General features: G+C 38.5%; 1 protein-coding gene across 2 annotated transcripts in view; it reads left to right on the top strand.

The window, feature by feature from the left end:
* LOC108597130 (neuronal acetylcholine receptor subunit alpha-7) overlaps positions 1–20,097 on the top strand; it is a 97,489-nt gene that overhangs the window by 54,839 nt on the left and 22,553 nt on the right. Inside the window, exons 4-5 of one of the 2 annotated variants that reach the window (XM_033294903.1) lie at positions 15,158–15,297; positions 15,735–15,779. In XM_033294903.1, coding sequence (XP_033150794.1) covers positions 15,158–15,297; positions 15,735–15,779 — 185 coding nt within the window. The remainder of the gene's footprint in view (positions 1–15,157; positions 15,298–15,734; positions 15,780–20,097) is intronic. The other variant, XM_033294916.1, reaches the window with a different exon arrangement.

The raw sequence follows: 20,097 nt of genomic DNA, 5'->3' as shown, positions 1-20,097 counted from the left end.
CATGCACCGCAAAGCCAAAGCCAAGGCAAAACAATGGCTAGGGAAATGGCAACAGAGCCAGCTACAATAACTTGAGGCAAGTGGCCCGCCGCCGTCGCCGCAGCTTCCATTCAGTCGCGACGCCAGCAGCGCCCCACCCACGCCCACAAGGCGGAAACAATGCCGCGCAAAAGAAAAATAAATTAAAACTTGCGCGTTGTTAAATAAAAAAGTCGTGGAAAACTGTTGGGCGAAATAAGAATATAATATATATGGTATATATAGCATGGCAGCAGCCGCAAGAGTAAAACTTTTTCAATACCACGTAAACTAGGCGAGAATTGTCCCAGGCAGAAAGGATATTAATTTGGTAGTTAGTTGTGAAAAGCGAAAAAGTTTGCTACATTTTTATGCTTCGCATTGCTTCAATTGTTTGGCAGCTAGCAGCAAGTACAGGGTATGCGCGAAACTTTGTGGCAAGCTGTTTTCTGCTTCTTCTTCTTCGTCGTCAGTTTGTTTCCTTTTGTTTAGCTGCTGGCCATTGTCGACTTTGGCTAACGCGTTGCGGCAAGTGCAATGATTCATTAGCAGGCAGCGACGCGTATGACTGACTCCCACTCACTGCCATTCAGTCAGTCAGTCAGTCAGTCAGTCAGTCTGTGAGGCAGGCAGGCAGCTGGCAGAATTACTTCCGCTTCGCTTAATTGCATTAAACAAACCAACGGCAAGCGGCACATTGAGAATGGGCCAACAGTCAGCAGCAGCAGCGTAGACAAGGCAAAAACTTTTTGGCCAACGCCCAGCTGTAGCTTGGCAGACTGTGGGCGTGTCAGTCATGGCAAGCCGCAAACACGTTCACACATGAGCTGCATACACGAGTCGTAGAGTGCTATTGTTACTGCATTTGCTGTTGTTGTAATTGCATTATTTTCATTAACAAAAGTTGTAACTTGCTCTGCTCGCTTTTCGTCACGCCAAGGATCAGGCAAGGCTGCCCTGCAGGCAACGAAATGTTTTGCATTTCCGGCACAATAGTTTCTGCATTTTATTTTGAAGTGTTGGCATGTTCGAGCTGCAGCCGCCGCCTGTAATAAACTTTAATTAAAATGCATAAAAGTCTCGTGCACAAGAGTTGGCAACTCGAATTAAACCAAATCGACCGAAATGTAATTAATTCAATTAAGAAATAAATTACTGTTAATGCGCGCATATGCTGATATGCAGCCATCATTAAGATAAATGTGCGTACTACTCACAGCGCTGCACTTACCACAGCCGTTTCCATTTTCACCCCCTCCCCATGCTTCAGTTTAATGAGTAGCTGCTTGGCTCTGCTAAGTGTTAAGTGCCGCGTAGGCAGCAGCAGCAGCTCAAGCTCAGGAAACCAATGAGAGCGCTACTTAAGACCGCACACACAATAAATGTTGATGCATTGATTGCCTCAGAGTGAGCGTCAAGTGTGCATTAGAGAGAAATAAACACACTAAATATAGAATTCTTGAAATGAAAGTATGTGGCTATATATGTATAAGCAGCTGCTTTTATTTGTAAATAGTTAAAATAAAATGACAAACATTTTAAGCAGCAGAAATTTATTTTTATCAAGCTTTATTCTAATTATATATAAAATAAGGGTAATAATTCTTTTCAATTCTCTCTTTTATGCATTATAAAATATTTTATCACATAGTTCATTTATTCAATAAATATTCTGAAAGTTGCACGCAACGATTATTTAATTTAGAATATAAAATATCTTTGATTCATTTATCTGTGATATAATTTTTAGAATATTTAAATGATTTGTAAGTTAGTTTACATTCTTTCTTTCTTAAAATTTTTGAATTTATATATAAATTCTTTAGCAGATTCTTCTTCTTTAGTTTGCTTGGCACTTATCCCAACTCTTGTTGCTAATCCTTTAGGAATATTTTAAAATTCTATAGCTATGAGAAGTTTAACAGCTGCACTAGCACTAATTCCTGTCTGCAATGAATTTTATAGACAATTTGACAAAATTTTAGCATTGACTTTAAATGCTTATTCCAAAAGTCGACAACAAAATCAGTCATTGTGTTTCCCCTTGGGAAAATGTTGGCAGCACCAAACAAAAGTTTATCTGACAAATACATTTCAATTGTTACGCGAGAATTAAAACAATGCTCAGAACACCAGGACGAAGCCAGCGCACGCAGCACGCAGCAGCCGCCAAAATGACAAATGAAACTCGAAAGTTTAATGAACCGCAGTAGCAGTCGCAAAATGCAAAATTTTTGCTCAACATAATGAGCCGGAGCTGGAAGTGCTGCCATAGATATGAAGCTTGAAGCTTTGGGCGTGATGGCCAAATGGCAATTAAATTTTGCCCACAAAATGTACAGCTCAATGGGCTAACGCTGCTCCTGCTGCTGCTCTCTTCATGGCAATAATTGTCTATGGAGCAGTTGTCAAAATTAACTAAATGCGGCGCTGCTCATTAATCTCTGTCCAAGAGTTTTACCCCGCCCCAAAGTCGAGCACCCGACCACTCGTAATAAAAATGAAAAATTTACTCGAAATGACAGCAGAAAGTTGCGTGGCCAACGCTCAAATAAAATGCTGGCTAAATAAAATAAAACACTAAACAGTAAACAGTACACAGCACTTGGCAACTGAGAGAGTTAATCATTTTCTTCAAGCAATTTGTTTGATGTTCTTTGCTATAAGCTGCAAGAAGGAGGCTGCGCTGCTCTGCTGCTGCTGCTGCCATTTGCCAAGCAATTTAATTAACACAGCTAAGCATAAGCACTCATAAATGGGTCAACATTCCAGACAAGCTGCAGTTACTATTAAGAAAATATAATTTGGCTAATAGCTGCTCTTAAAGGTAATGTTAATGGACAAGTAAAGTTTCTTAAAATATAATAAACAGCAGAGTACAACTTGAGTTTGATTTGAAGTGCATTTCGTGCTTGGAATCATTTTGCTAAAATCTACGAGTTAGAAACTTTTGCTTGCTTTTCAACATTTCAAATTAATTTATGCAAATGTCTCAATTTTATATTAAGAAAATATAATTCGGCTAATTGCTGTTATTAAAAGTAATGTTAATGGACAACAAAAGTTTCTTTAAATATAATAAAGAGTAGAGTAACTTGAGTTTTATTTGAAGTGCATTGAGTACTGAGAATTATTTTGCAAAAATCAAATTTCCAGCCCAACATTTAGTATTAAATTTTTCAAATGTCTCAATTTTATATTAAGAAAATATAATTTCGCTAATTGTTGTTATTAAAAAAATTGTTAATGGACAAAGAAAGGGTCTTAAAATATAATAAACAGTAGTGTAAAATTTTGCAAAAATCATAAAATAACATTTAATATTAATTTATGCAAATGTCTCAATTTTACTATAAGTAAAGGCAAAGCGTATAATATATAATTTCGCTAATTGCTAGAGGGCAAGAAAATTTTCTTAAAATATAATAAACAGTAGAGTAACTTCAGTTTTATTTGAATTATTGAGAGAATTATTTTCCTAAAATCTTAGAGCTAGAAATTCTTGCTTGCGTTTCATAACTCCCACCTTAGCTCAAGTATATTCAATTTAACTCCAATTTCCAGCTCAACATTTAATATTAATTTATGCAAATGTCTCAATTTACCCCACAAGTCATTTCAAAAGCCTTAACACATATTTATGCAAAGCATGTTAGTGCCAGTGTGAACAATTTAATTGAAAGTCTGTCAGTGTATTAAAATAAATTGAAATTACATTATTACGGACAGCTCATAATGCCCAAAAGGTATTTTGTAATTTGGCAAGCGGTAAATACCTTGCCACACACTCTCAACTGGCAGGAATTCTCATAAATTACACATACGCAGCGTTTGACATTTAATTATATGGCACTCTGTATATTTGGTTGACTCAACGTCAAAGTCCTTTGACTTGGACTTGAACTTTGACTCAAATGCCAAAATAGTTACAAGCCGCACATTAATCGTAAATAGATTTTATATATATGACAGCAGCTATGCCAATTGGCCTAGTGTGCAATTGATGCTAAATTATTAAGTCAAGAAAGCAGCGCCGCAAATGTATTTCAACAATTCAGTCGCTCTCCATGCTGCATATGTATAAACAATGCGATGTCAGCTCAAAGGGGCGCACAGCTGCCGAAAAACAATTGAGAATTCCCCACGTGCGGCCATGTGCCAACAATTGAAACTCAATTTAGTCAACTGGCAAAATAGCAGGCAGCGCAGCGCGCAGCAATACACAAGCAGTGCAAAAAAAGGAAGAAAATAACAACAATTGTTGAGGCGGCGAAAAATGCATTTTACAATTTTCACGCCAATTGCCATAAAAGCCGTAAGTGAAATACAAACTTAAGTGCAACTACGGTTTAGTCTCTCTCTCTCTCTCTCTCTGTGTGACACACTCTGACTATATCTATATGTATATATATGTATATAAATGCTATGCGCTGACTTTTGCACTGATTCTCTCCACTGACTGGCAGTTTACCATGTGTTTTGGCTTACATTCGACTCACGTTTAGCCAATGTGTCGCCACAGCGCTGGCAGCGACAATCAACCGCTGTAGCACTTGCTGCTGCTGCTGCTGCTGCTCTTGTTGTTTTTTTGGCTGTGGGGGGGGGGGGGGGTGGGGGCCACTTTAGCAGTCAGCATGCACCAATGGTTTGAGGCCTTGCACATGGAGCCGCCTGGTTGAGCAATTAAATGCGGCCTACACAACAACAACTTTAAAACAAATAGCCAAACAACAACAATTAATGTGAATTTATTTTCGGACTCATTTGGCTGTAATTGCTGGACGGAAAAAAAAACGAATAAAAACACGCGAACAGTTTTTGAGGTTGCCAGGCAAACGAGGACACACCAAAGAGTTTGCTGCAAGAAGAAAACAACAGCTGTTGGCAAATAGCAGAGAAGCTATATATCTTTTATTTTTAAATAAATTATAGTAGGTAGAGCAGTTGAGTCAATGTAAGCACAAGGCGCAGAAATTTAAAATCAAGCAGTTGTATTATTTAAAAGCAAATACTAAATTAAAGAGCTTTAGCTAGATAGAAAATTCCTTTTAAGATTTATTAAGCTTACAGCAGCAGTTGGCAATGCATTATAAACGTAAATAAAATTATTTATTTATTTATTTTTAATTGTAGTCTAGAATTTAATTCTATGATACAATTAGTATAGCCAGAGCAACTAAGGCCTTCAGGCTGACGTAAATAGAAATTTAAAGAAAAATGTATAAAAAATATATAAAAAATTCTATTCATGGTTCTTATAATTTTAAGCCATAAAAATTCTTTCGCTCGTAAAAAACAACTGTTGGTTACTAATTATATAATTTATGATGGTTTTATACACATAAAAGAATAGATTAACTGCAATATGCGAACCTTTGATATTCCATAAACATTTTAAAGAACTCATTCATCTTCTTTCAATGATTTCTTATGTAAATAAAATAAATATTTATGCTGCCCAGCAACTAGATTAAACATTTTGCTTTTAATATTAATGCGTTCTCATTAGTTGAAGCCCCAAGCGCTGCTTTATCATCCTCAACATTTTTCTACACATAAGAACTGTATAAATTATGCAAAATACAAGTTGACAACCCCCGAAAAATCTTGAAACCATGACAACTGCTGTGGCAACCCGCTTGCAGCTGGTCACAATTCTGTGGCACACTCGTTTACCATAAATTTTGGACAGCCTACGCAACAGTGAAAGGCTTAGCACGCTATATACCAAAGTATTGGTTAGGCATGGTCATGGAGGGAGTGCGCAGTGGGGTGTGGAAGTGTCGCCGCCCCGAAAACAACATTTCAACTGCTTTATGAGCTACAATTGTGTGGCACAAAATTGCTGTCAACTGTAAATAAGTTTGCTTATTTTGAACATTTATTGGTGACGTAAACGGCCTGTAGCTTTTGTTGTTGTTATGGTTGTTGTTGGCCAGGATATGGCTGTGTGGGTTTTGCTCAGGATGCGCGCTTGCCTTATTGCCGATTTTTAGTCGTGTTAATTTCCTGTAACTTTGGCATTTCGCAAAAGTAACAGCCAAAAGGGACAAAGTTGAGTTTACGAGTCTCCTCCAAAGCTCATAAAACTCTGTTTTAGGCTCTCACGCCTCCGCCTCCGCGTCGGCCTCAGTCACAGTCACAGTCACAGCTCAGCTCAGCTCTGCTCAGCATGCATGCTACATAAAATATGATAAAGGGCACTTAAGCAGCTTCAGCCACGTCTCGTGTTGACAGCTATCAAATATGTACACAACATGCATAAATGAATGACACACACATACAAAGACACCTATGCTCTCCCTACACGTGCCTTTTGTTTTCATAAATATTAAAGCAGGCAAGCCTTTTGAAAATCAGTGCAAATTCATTTGACAATTTATGTGGGCACACCTAGCTACTTCCAAAAAAACAAAAACAAAAAAGTATAGAAACTTTGTTAGATTTGTTTGCACAACTTTGGGGCAGCAGCCCAGCTGCAGTTTTGCATATTTTTGCACACACACATACAAAGTATAATTTATAGAATTTATGCAGTTACATTTTATGCATTTTGTTGCATTTTTTGGCAACACCTTGCCATAACCCAAATCAAGTTTGCATCTGCAACATTGTTGACAGCAAAGTGTAAAATATTTTGAAGCGTATGCTGCAGCTTAAACAAATATTGAAGCGTAGCTTGGCTCACATTTAAAAGTCTTAAGCGTAAACAGATTTGTTTGTGTCGCCAAAAGGCAAGTGCATGACAAATGCTCGAGACGAAATTGTAAAGAATGAGCGACACTTTTGTAGATTGTGACAAATTGAAGCAACAAGCGCAGCTTTGTTCGCATGTGTGCTGGGCCCAATTGAAATTGCATTGCGACTGTCATTAATCAAGCTGCAACTTTGCCACAAAACCGCACATGACATCGAGCCGCAAAACCGAACCGTGTTGAGTTGCGTCAAGTCGACACGACTGAAGTTGAGAGTGTACATTTCTCTTTGCTGCGTGGTAGAAAAAAAAAAAAAAAAACAGAAAGATGAGCTCTAGGGGCGAGGCCAAGTGTATAAAAATTTCAAATTAATTTCTAGTGCTTAAGTGCACACACACATAGCTAAAATAGAGCGAGAGAGAGAGAGAGAGCGAGAATTTAGTGAGTGCAGTGAGTGCTTTTGAGCCCAAGTTTAGTTTACAACATGTGGCACGCTTGAGTGACGCCCAAAAATATGCTACACAATTGTTAACAAGCACAAGAGCTCAACTCATGTGTGTGTGTACATGTGTGTGTGTGTGTATTTGTATGGCTGAGTGCGCGCGGGCAAAAACGATTTCATTCATAAATTTTTTTACACAAAATTACATTTCCCTCGCTCTTTCTCGCTCTCTCTCTCTCTCTTTCATTGCTAACTAACTGGCCTGGCAACGAGCATGCAGCCATTTTCTCTAAATTACTCTGGCAACCCCTATCACACACACACACAAACACACAACAACACACAATACATGTATATATTATGTATAAATGCCAGCTGCTTATGTGTGTATAATTTGCGTTGCCTTTGCTATAAATAATGAAATGCGCTTTGCCAAGTATCTATGCCTCCGACTTTTGTTTTTACACTTGCGGCAACTTTATGACCAGCCAACCTATGGGTGCACATACACACACATACACACACATACACATGTTAAACATACATATATAAGCGTGCGAGCGAGCTAACGGAAGCCAACTTGCTTTACACACATGCCCACATCCGTTAGTGCGAGTGGCATACAAATTTAATCTGTCGGTTTTCTGGGATTTCCTCATTTGTACCAGATTATAATCATTCACAGCACCACCCACCTGGGCGAGTGGTGCACGCCTCACAGGGTCAGTCGTTATCAATAGGCGCACATTTACTTTCAGTTTCAGTTTCAGTTAAGTCGAGTTTCAAATGCGCAACGCTCATGTTAATCACTTGCTAAGTGTTGTGCTGGAGTTTGGTATTTGCTCAATTTTGTGGCTAAAATGGATGTGCTGAGCTTTGAGCTCGAATTCAGTGAAACAGAATACGAGTCTGACTTGCAATTGGAATCAATAAACTTTGATTTAGCAACGAGTTTCGGTTTTATGTCATAGCTTAAAGCAAGAATTTTTCTTTTCTTTGCATTTTTGGAGTTTTATTTGCACATTCAATGCCAAGCAATTATTTATTGAAAACTCTAACGCCGCAACTATAAATCTAGTTAAAAAAAAACTCACACACAAAGCTCACTGCAGGCATCTAACAAGCAATTTGCTGACAATATTGTGCACTCGTCTTTTCAGACACACACACAATCCACTTAGTTTATAAGCTGGGCTGTCTAAGCTGGGGGTGCAATTTATAGACCTGCCCGCTGACTTCTAACGTATGCATAATTTTTTGCCTAACAGAGAGAGCGAGAGCGAGAGAGATCATAAAATAAAATAAAATCACAAGTGCTTTTAATTTGTCGTAGTAAATGCTGTGCGCAGAGCACAGAGCACAGAGCACAGCAAACTGGAATTTAACCCGCTTTGCTGCTGCTCGACTTGCCTTGTCGACGCTCGTTACTTAGCGCACATTTAATTTTGCTACCAATACACACACACACACACACATACACATTTTAGGGCTGCATAAGTAGTTGAGTGGGTGGTAGTGTATTCAATGGAACTTTTGGCACAAGTTTGGCGCGCCATAAAACTATGTGGCAATTTATTTATATGTTGCCATGCTTCAGCGCCTGCTACACTCGCACATTCATGAATAAAATGGGCGTGCTAAATGGCACAGCAACTGCAAAGGCGTAAGAGCGAGCGAGCAGAGAGCGCCTGCTGCTCATAGTTTATGCCAAATGATAATGATAATGAGCCAGCTTTGCCCAATTACAACGGCCTTATAACGTTTCCAAAAACAAAAGCAATAAATTATTGAGCAAAAATATTTTTAAAAAATTCGTAAGACATGCGCAAATTGCTTTTCAATTGGTTGCCATCTAATTATAGCATTGCTTAATATTCATTTAAAGCTTTAAATATTGTCGTAGCTAAACGTAGCGGAAATAGATTTTAGCCGCTTGCTTGCTTCATTTTAAACATTGCGTATACGCTGTGGTTGACGTACGAAACGAAAAATAATCGCAACGCCTCGGTGTTGAAATTCAATTTGCCAGAATGTCGCAGCCGCAAATGCAAAAACCGCGCACAAAATCTATGCACGCACACACACGCACACGCACACAAAGACACACACATAGAGTAGCTGTCTCAGTCTAACGCTACTGCTGCTGAAGCAAACGTGTGTAAGCCACAGTACATTTTGAAATGCGTAGAGCAAGCCGTCGTACATCATAAGCCTATGCTACGTGGATGTGGGCGTGGGGCGTGGCAGTCTAGTTAGGTTTTAAGCCTTATAAATTAGCGGTTAGATTGAGCGTCATAAATCGTGCGATTCATTTTAAAGTGTGCGTGTGGCTGCATATTTATAAAGGACAAAGGGCTTAGACTTTAAAACGTAAAAGAATCAAGGCAGGCATTGCCTGCGTCTAAGCTGATAGCAGCGTTGATGTGGGTCGCAGTGTTCCAAAAAGCGCAAATAAAACTTGAACAAGGTGAAACTAAATTGCCAATTGTTTGTTTTATTTATACTAGTGCTATAGGAATTAACTTCATATTAAAAGCTCTACACTAAGCAGTAGCGTATTATTATTATTAAGAATGTATTAATGCATTAAATTTTAAATATGCATTTATTTAATTTAATTATTATGCAAACTCTTTGAGCTGCTGAGCAATATTCGCTACTTAAAAAATACTGCTGCCTGCTTTTAGGCTGTCACTGTCATGCGATTTGCCTAAACGAAGAAATTTATGTTTGCTTACATGTATCTAATTAAAATGTACGCATAAAAAGGCTGCACTCATGAATGCGTTGCGAAAGGCAACGTCGCTGTGTATTTAGCGCTTCGCCTAACTTAATGCCGCATAAATTTAGACTAGTGCCTAACCCATGTGCGAGTCTCTGTTGCGTGCGAGGGCGTGAAGTTGTGTGGGGTCCGGGTCCGGGTCGCAAGCTGTTTGTTTATGCTCCAGAGCTGCATTTTTATGTGCTGCCAGCAAAAGCAAAAAAAAGAAGAGAGCCGACAACACAGCCAACTCCATCAGTTGTCACCCAACGCGGCGGCATACACTGAACAACAGAAATTGGATTCAACCACAGACAAACAGTTGCTAGCATTTGTATGAATATTTTAGCAAATAACTGCTGACGATATGCGCGCATAAAATGTTAAAAATAATGTCATATTATGCTGCTATATTTTCTTTAGCTTAACCTGCCTTGAAGCGCAAACAGGTTTGTCTTCAATCAATTTTTCATGCTAATCTTGATGCATAATCAGTCAATCTTTATTGCATTTGGCGTCACTGAATTTATCAATTTTGATTCACAACTCGCTGCACAGTGTGCGCCGCCTCGACATTACAGCTTCTTCACATATTCATCTCTTCTTCGTCTTTTTTTTTTTTTTAATAAAATTAGCTATGGCATTGGGTGCTTGTTTATGCAGCCAGCAGTAAAGCGATTCCAGTGAGCAGCCGAGCGGCTCCACATGATGCACAGACTTTTGGTTAATATGTGTGCGTGCGTGTGTGTGTGTGTGTGTGTGTGCGCACTTGGCTGCTTATTATGCATGAATTTCAAATGAAGTCGCGAACGTGACACAAAACCATGAACGCGCGCCCAACTCAACTTCAGGGCCCACTGTACTTAGTATAAAATACAACGTACGCCTTTTATTTTATTTTATTTTTTTTTTTTTGCCTTTGCGTTTTTGCTGCCTGCCAACAGCAAAATTTACACATTCGCATTACGATATGCATTTAATATGAGCGCATATTACAGCATTGAGCTTCAACTTTTACTAAGAAGACGTAGACGTAAAACTCGTAAAACTCATTGCGCTAAATGAACGTAGAAATTGAGAATATAAATGTCTACATAAATGAGTATTATCTGTTTCTGTTTCTGTTTCGCTCTCTGTCTCTGGGTCTGCTCTGTGTGTGCGGCAATAATATAATTTGAGCTTGAGCTGCTCATTTAAGCTTTTGCCGCTGCTGATTGTTTATAGCTCTTAGGCTGAAAGGCAAGGCCAGTGCGCTATTAGAACTGATGGCATTTTGCAGCGCAGCTGTGCGCGGTGGGTTATGCAAACGATTGGGTAACGAATATAAATAGTAGTATGCTGCTGCCTTTTTTATTTTATATATGTATTTTAATAAACAAAATCAGCTTAAATATGCAAGTGGCTTCAATGTTTAGATACTTTTGATTAAGAAATGCGGCAGCAAGTTGAACTTGCTACTACAAATTTCTAAGCAAGCAGCAGCTGGCTCAACTTTTATGCAAAAGTTTTAAGCTGCACACAAATCATAAAAAATCAGTTGAATTCTTCGCATTCTGCTTAAGCGATTAGCTGCTAACTGCTGCTGCCCCCAAATGATCTTCATTAGCTAGAGCAGCGCGCTCTCAACTTAGCAATGCAATTTATTAAACTAACTACTTAAGCATGCAAAAATAAGGTAACAACAATAACAACAACAGCAGCAGCTGCTGCTGCTGCCGCTGCAACAAGAAGAACACACATAAAAATAATCTAACACACTCTCAAGACGGAAAGCACTTAAACTCAAGCAGCAACCTACAAGCGCTGCATAGTCTACAGACGTCTCTGTGTGTGTTTGTGTGTGTGTGTGTGTGTGTGTGCTAGGAAGGAAGACCGGAGCACTCAAGTAGCGGCATACACTTCAAGCAGATACGTATACGTATTTTCAGCTTTGCTGCTGTTGTTGTGTCTTTCACTTCGACAGCAACAGCAACAGCAGCAACAACAACAAGGACACACAATGAGCGCTAGGCTTTTGCAATGTGTGTAGCCAGCTGGGCGTTGCAACTTGCAACTAGCACTGCCTTTTGCATTATGCATGACTCTAGCAGCGCCTCGTAATAATCATTTTTGAGTTTGGCTGCCTGCTCGGCACTAATTGCAATTAAACAATAATGTACTGCATAAGAGCAAAAGAGCATGACATACTCTAACTACTACTAAAAAAAAACCTACACATATTTGCTAAAAATGTTCGTTTAGAAAAGTGAAACTGACGCGTAATTACGCATACGCAGCGTTTGTCGCAGCAGCGGCAGCAGCAGCAGCAAATGGCGTTTAATTACATGTTAGCAACAACAAAGGCCAACAGACAATTAACACGCATTTGCTGTTGCTTTAATTGTTGTAGTCCCTTTTCTTTGCTCTTGTTGTTGTTGTCATTGCCATTGTGTCTCTGCCTGTGTATTTGCATATCATTAAGCGTCAAGAAAGTAAAAATGCCTCAACGAGTGCATTATCAACACTTTTCACACAACAACAAGTGGCAGGAGATAAAGAGTTAAGCAGCTGCTGCCAACAGCAACAGACTGTGCTTAATTGCCAAGCTAAAATTGCCTTGGAATTGTTACCAAAATAGACAACACAACTGCAATAGAGAGACGTTTCATTTAAATACAACTTGAAAAAGGATAAGAGCTTAAAGTACTTTAAGCCATCAGGCGAAATTCTAAATTATCTTTAGAGTTTTCAATAAAACAAAATAAAACTAAAGTTTACTTAACTCTTTAACTTCAAAGCTTACAATACTTTAAGCCAAGAGACGAGAGTATAAAATGTCTTCGGACTTTTCAGACCTGATTGGGTTTCCAGACTTGATTGGGTTTTTGAATTTTCCCCAATCCTTGCAACGAATGTTGGGTCTGTTTAACACTGGGAGTGTTATAAGTTTATCAGATCTAAAAACAAAAACATAATTTCAAATAATTTTTAAATATTTTTTGTAATCCCTTAGTTGTAATCTCACAGTTGACATTAAATAAATAAATTAAAAAAATTTTAAATAAAACAATTATACAAACCTACTAAGAGCTTACTCTCAATAGTTAGCTTCAAAGATTCAGAAAAATAAATGTATTTCTTTCAAATGTTTTCCATTGACAAATAAAAACTATATTGCCAGTTTTATTATTGTCTAACAATTTTGTAGCTTAATAAAAGCGATATAGCTATACTCATATTAATTTCTATATTTATAAATATAAATGTCACAACATTAATCATTTGCCTAAAGTTCTCCCAGTCCAACTTATAGTTGCCTATACACTTATACTGTCGGTTAGTAAAAATGTCATAAAATAACATTTAGTTTGACACTGTGGTCTACCACAGCTTTGGCTCTGGCTTTGGCTTTAGCTGCGACCACTTAAAAGGTAGTCGACGCTGTTTTATAACAGGCCATAAAACGACAATGACAAATATTTGAATGGCGCACAAAAACTTGAAAATTGACTGCCAAACCAGCGAAACAGAGCGAGAGCGAGAGCGAGAGGGACAGAGAGAGATTGCAACATTTACGGGTTGGATGTTTCAGTAGCGGGTCAGTTGGGTAACTAGAAAATTGACAACTCAATTGCGAAAACTATTTACACGCAATTAGGCGAAATGTCGACGTCGTGCGGTGTCGTCAAGTTAAAATAGAACCATAAAGGTGTAATCTTGCACAAAAGGACCGGCCCTGAATAGCTGCCAAGCTTGCTCAGCGTCGTGTGTAAATATTGACGGCAGCCCAAGCAAGCAAGCAGCCAGCCAGCGATGTTGAACAAACTGTGTGGCAGTGGCAATAGCGCGGTGGCAAGCTGTAGCTGCTGCTGCCCAACTCATTCATAAATGCATTAGGGATGCTGTCAGTTTGTATGTGCAATCGAATTCATGTTGGCATTAACTGTAAATTATGCAGTCTCTGGTGCAAAGAGTCCAGCTCGAGCCCGAACCAGGGCCCATGAATTTGTCATTTGGCCAACAAAACCACTTGCTAGCCGCCGCCGCCGCCGCCACCACCACGAACTGAGGCTGCAGCTGAGGGACACTACAAAAACCGAACTTGTCAAGGTGAGCAGCAGCAGCATGTGAACGGTTTTGGGCTCTGGCTTGCAACTGCAACAAGCACTGGACAGTTGCATTAATATGCATGTAAATGCGAAGGGCTTTTGAATTGAAAGTGGCAACCTCAGTTGCGTTCTATTGACAGCAGCAGTTTGTAAGTGACACTAATAAAGCGTATCTACATATATAAGTATATGCATATGCATATACATATGTATGCGTGTGTGTGTGTGTGTGTGTGTGTGTGTATGCAAAGCTTATTGTGCGGCTTGTAGCTTTGACCCAGTTACGTGTGCTGATCAATTTGGCCTTGGCCAGCCAGTTACAACTTTACAAGCTCACACTCTCACTCTCTATCTCTCTCTCGCTCGCACGCTGCTGTTGTCCTTGCTTTGCAGTTGACATTTGCTCTTCCACTAGCTAGCTCTATCTGTGTGTATCTCTGTGTGTGTGTGTGCGACTCCCTTGGCTCGTCCTTTTGCATGATTTAAAACTATTTAACTTCTTTTGCTGCTGTTGTTTTCATTACACGTTTTTCTCATTCTCGCTCGCTTGCGTTACGCTTTTGACATTTGCTGCTGTGATTTCCATTTTTGCACCTTTTATGCTGAGTGTTTTTACGAGTAGAAGAGCGCTCTTTGTTTTGCTCTTTGTTGCATGCTCAAAAATTTATGAGTTTTTTAACCTTGCTGCAGCAAAATGGCAAACAGCAAACCAAATAAATAAGCAGCGAACAAGACGAAAAAATAGCGAAATAAGCGAAACCAAGACCAAGACTCACTGCATATTTCGTTAAATTGTTAATTATTGTGCGTATTGTGCGCAGCATTGTGAATTTTTATCGGTTTACTTTTTGCATTGTGGCAGTCAAGCAAATATTTTGTGCATGTGGCGTATGCGTAATTTTTTCACATTGCCATCATGCAGTGCGAGTGAACATAAAATGAAAAGATCTTATATATTTTTAAGCAATTTTGTGCGCTGCACAGATTGCGCATACGCGCTGTGGCGCCGACAGTAATTAACATTGCTGTCAACGCAGCAAACGATATTTTGAATAGTGCCCTCTAATAAGGCTGTCAATCAACAACTTTGTGAATTTTGTAAAACATTTACTAATTGGCATAATATCTGCTGTGTTGCGTTCCTTTTTTGCAGAAAGTTGTCAGGGACCACATGAGAAACGATTACTCAATCACCTGCTCTCCACCTACAACACGCTGGAGCGACCCGTTGCCAATGAATCGGATCCGCTGGAAGTGAAGTTTGGACTGACGCTGCAGCAAATTATCGATGTGGTAAGTTTGGTGCCACACACAAAAGTATAAACAAATATAAAAAAACCAAGAACAAAGAACAATTGTTTCAAGCGAAGAAGCAGAAGAAAAGTCTTTTAGGTAGCCAACAACGATTTCAATTATACAAAACATTTTTTGATTGCGTAGAACAGCGACAAATCAGATGCTTAGCCACAGTTTCGTGGCTTTGCTTGGTAAGTGACATGTACCCGTCGTCAAATTGTGCAAGCGAATTGTTTTGTCTGCCATTTGCAGAAGAAAGCTTTTCCTATTATGATTTTCCTTTATATTTTCACTTGACTGCTGCGGTAAGAGTTCTTAATTGCATTTTTTGCTTTAGTATATAAACACGTATTAAAAAATTGTAACGTAACCACAACTACAACTGAAACTGAAAAATTGCAGCTACATTTACAAGTTCTTGCGTTTTATTATAGGATGAAAAGAATCAGATTCTGACCACAAATGCGTGGTTAAATTTGGTAAGTGACATGTACCAGCAAACCAAAATGTCTAGCACCTGCTTGTCTGTCTTTTATAATAACTATATATGTTGCTAGGTTATTAATTATGCTTTCTGTTTTGTTCTGTTTGTGGCCACCGTGAAGCGACTATACACATTAATTTCTTAATTATGTTATATTTGGGAGCGCCATTATGCAAATCTGTGTTGTCTTGACTGTGTGTGTGTAATGTGTAGGCGCTGCCCTTTAGAATTGTGTATCAAATATTTGACATAGCAGTAAACAGCACACACACACAAATACACACACAATATTAAAAATACTAAATCTAACTCCATAATGTTACTCACATTTTTTCTCAGTTTCTACGCATACACAGTTGTCTACAAAAATTTATACTCGTAAACAATTTGTTAGTCATGCTTTTTGCATTTTGCCTTGGCAAGGCAGCAACATTTTTGATTTACACATTTTCATTTAGAACTGAAGCATGAGAGCGCTCGTTATAACTGAAGCCTGGCCAGCCGGTCATATGGACAATGGTTGCTGCCAAATTGGCATAAATTGCCAAAAAGGATACCATAAACATAATACATATAAATCAAATCAAAAGGCAAGCAGCAACCAAATGCTCAGCTAGGCAGTGCGGCTTGAATCAAAAGTTGCTACTGCAATTTTTAAATATTAAAAGTTATACCCACTCAGGCTGGCTTACAGGGTATCAAACCACAGCAAAAAAAAGCGTCACATAAATAACTTTTATGTCTAGCAACAATTTCTGCGCCTTGCTCACGCTTTTTTGTTGTATAGCAAACATAGCTCTGAACGATTATACAAAACCCTTTTCAATAAAATTAATAGCAAGCCATGTTCATAGGTGAAATTTATAACTGCTCACGCACACACACACACACACACACACTTTGAAAAGAAAAAAGCCATAACAAGTTTATGCTTTCAAGCACAAAAAATCAAAAACTAATTGTGTTGTGCTGGCAACAAACATTTTAACACGCTGTATGACATTTAAAAATAGTTATAAAAATTGAAATCACGTTTCACGCTTAGCGCTTGCATATTGTATCATTTTTTTATAAACAATGAATTAAATTAAATTTGGTTTTTAAACAAGCGCGTGCTTAGACAACTTGTTGTTATTTTTATGTGTGTGTTTTTCATATGAATAACTTTACATTTATATTTGTGTTTAATTTGCATAAATGTGTGTGTTTTTTTCTTTCTTTTCCAGTAGCTTTAATTAAATAATCAAATTAATATGCATATTAAAAAATATTTAAAAAATGGCGACAGTTTGAATATGAAATTAGTTGAAATAGCGCTGATTAATTTCATAAAAGAATTCAATGAGCAAATGTCAGCAGCTAAGTGAACTAGTGAGCTTAACTAATTAATTTAAAAGCCAAAAACGCCAAGCACCATTGGCTATGAATCTTTAATCGATTCGGCTTATGTGTGTGCAAACACACTTTGAGCCAGTGTAGAGCTTTGATCTAAGTGTAAGCAATGTCAATGGGATTAGCCATATTAAACTGCATTTAATTAAAATAAATTAACATAGAGCTTATTATTACTACCTCAATGTTTATTATCTAACTTGAATTTATTATTTCAGTCTGTGTGTGCATAACTGTTTGTTGTATGTATGTATGTGTAAGCTGCGCGTGCCTTCATTATTTAATATACTATTAATATGTAACAATTTTATTTTACTAAACAGTTATATGCTGGGGTACATGTCATACAAACGTTTATCGCACATCTGATTTAAAAAGCAAACGAATTACAAAACTAAAGACGAGACCTGCATGTGGCTAAACTAAATATATGAAACTAAACTAGGCGTGTGCTCTGTGTATTTAACAAATACATAAATGTAAACCATAAAACCCAAACTAAAAATTGCGCGCGTTTTGGCTTTAATGTGCGCTCCATGCCTGGGAGCAATAATAATTAATATATTGATTTCATCTAGTTAAAATCAACTGTTTTATGTATGCAAATGTGCTGCATTTGATTTATGCACTGGCGCTTAGATTGTATGGCCACAGTTGTACTTTTCCTGTGTTGATTTCTACGCTAACTTAAAATTAACCAAGCAGATTTATGAATTTGTTGGCCGCACTGGACAAGTTTTAGAACTTTCTGTCACTACGCTAATTAGCGTTACAATAATTATTGTCGTATGCATGCCAGCATGCTTCCGACTTTAAGTTTACATACAAATGTCTGACCCTTCATTACACTTTCTCAAATAGTTGCTATAATTGCTGTGATTTCTCCTTTTAACTACAGGCGTATCGCGTAACGTGTTCATAGTGTTGGCACAAGCTTCAATTTTTGTTGCTTTTATTTTATCGTTTTCTGTTGCTGCGGCTGCTGCTGATGATGATGATGGCAGTCAGCATGTCAGTCAGCTGTGAAAATGCAACTAGACACCAAGCACATGGCCCAAAGTGTCATTGACAAAATTACCAGGCATTCTGAGGCGTACGTGTCAAGCGGGCGTGGGCGTGGCTCACATTAAAATGCATATTGTGCTCTCACTCGCTCTGCAGGCCGCAAGCAAAGCTTAGTAGAAAATCAAGTCATTAGCATTTTTCGGCTAACACCAAAAGTTTCTCTGTGTGGGTGTGTGTTAATGACGTTGCCAGGTTGCAGTCAAGCCCACTAAATGACCGAGAGCAGAAATGTGTCAAAAGGAAATGGCCAAAGGTTTTTGAACAATGCCAAAAAGCTGCCTCAAGTGTGCGACATGCACTCGTTGGATTTGATGCCAAGAGTTCAGCTCACAAGTGTGCAGAGCAAACAATGTGCTGATAATTACACAGTGGCTAGCTTAAAGTTGCTGTCTGCTATCAAATCAAGTATACGCACTGGGCATACCAAATAGCTTTGGTCATAATAAATGACTTTTTGGCAAATCAATGCCACTGCTAAGCTTGGTGAACTATCTCATGGCTAGCGTATAAATAAATGCAACAGTTGCATGCAGCATGCCACACAAATTAATGTTGCATAATTAACAAATTTATATACAAACTGTGCATTGATCTAGCAACTCGCTTCAGTAAGCTAAGCAGCTTATATGTAATGCCAATTTTATTACAGTTCACCTTGCCACACATGCACATGCCACACACAGGGAGTTATTTGTCTGCGTCGCAGATGCCAACAAACTTTGTCCTTGAACATATATACAAGTGTACTTAATACACAAGTGTATGCATACCATATACAACTTTTGTTTGTCACATTTATCATAAAAGTCAACGTACAGTGGCAAGCAGCAGCAGCAGCAGCCGCAGCCGCAGCGGCAATTGTTGGCTCATTAGAAACTCATTTAAAAACAATTTGGCACGTTAATGCAAAATAAATCTATAAGCTTAAACGTGTATGCAGGCAATGACAACGTGTCTTAAGCCAAACGACAACTTTCACTCCCAAGCTAAGCATAATGTGCATACCCAATGTTAGTAACTACTACAAATAGTCTGCGATTAGGGCAGACATTGCCGCAAAGTGTTGGCATTTAATGCAAATGACATTTGCTATTAAACCCTAACCCAAGCTTATAATAGCAGCCATATGAAAAAAAGTTAACAGCACAACTAAATTCTAAGTATGTTGCTGATAAGCTAAGCTCGCATATGAAAAGGTATTTAGCTGAAAATTGTGCGCTTAAATAAAATAAATACAGCTATGCTTACAAATTAATGCCAAGCTTGATAAGCTTAGCAAAAAAAAACTATTTCCAGCATTAACTTGCTCGACTTCCGCACGCTTTCAACCAGCCGACTTTTCGGCCAAAGTATGGCAGCGCAAGCTGTTATTAGCGCGCGTTATGAGCACATGTTAGTTGACTTTCAAGCCATTTGCAAATTGTGTACACACTATACTTGGAAACGGAAGCGGAAGCGCGCTTAGCAAACTGTCTGTCATAAACATGAATTTCGCACAAGACCGCCATTTTTATAAGGTGTCAACAGCACACACATACACACACACATGCACACATATGTACATATAGACGTTATGGCATTTGATGTTGAGTGGCAAAAAGCGTCTGCGTTTTCGCTGTGGCATATTGGCTTAACCAAAACGTTAAGTGGCCATATGCAAGGCACAGTTCGTGGGGTAGGGGTAGTTGGCAAGTGAGTTAGCAACCCCAATGTCATATGCCCTGCATATCATTACAGCCAGTGCCGCAGAACCGAAACGGCAAACGGCTTCAACCACTACCAAGCATTTTGTATCTTTTAATGGCTCAAGTCGTTACTGCAGCTGCTGTCAGCCACAGTACTACAGTCTGCATGTG

This window comes from Drosophila busckii, chromosome 2L (assembly GCF_011750605.1).
Source record: "Drosophila busckii strain San Diego stock center, stock number 13000-0081.31 chromosome 2L, ASM1175060v1, whole genome shotgun sequence".
Taxonomy (NCBI): domain Eukaryota; kingdom Metazoa; phylum Arthropoda; class Insecta; order Diptera; family Drosophilidae; genus Drosophila; species Drosophila busckii.
The sequence above is the reverse complement of the archived record's forward strand: the minus strand, read 5'-3'. Positions and strand labels throughout refer to the sequence as shown.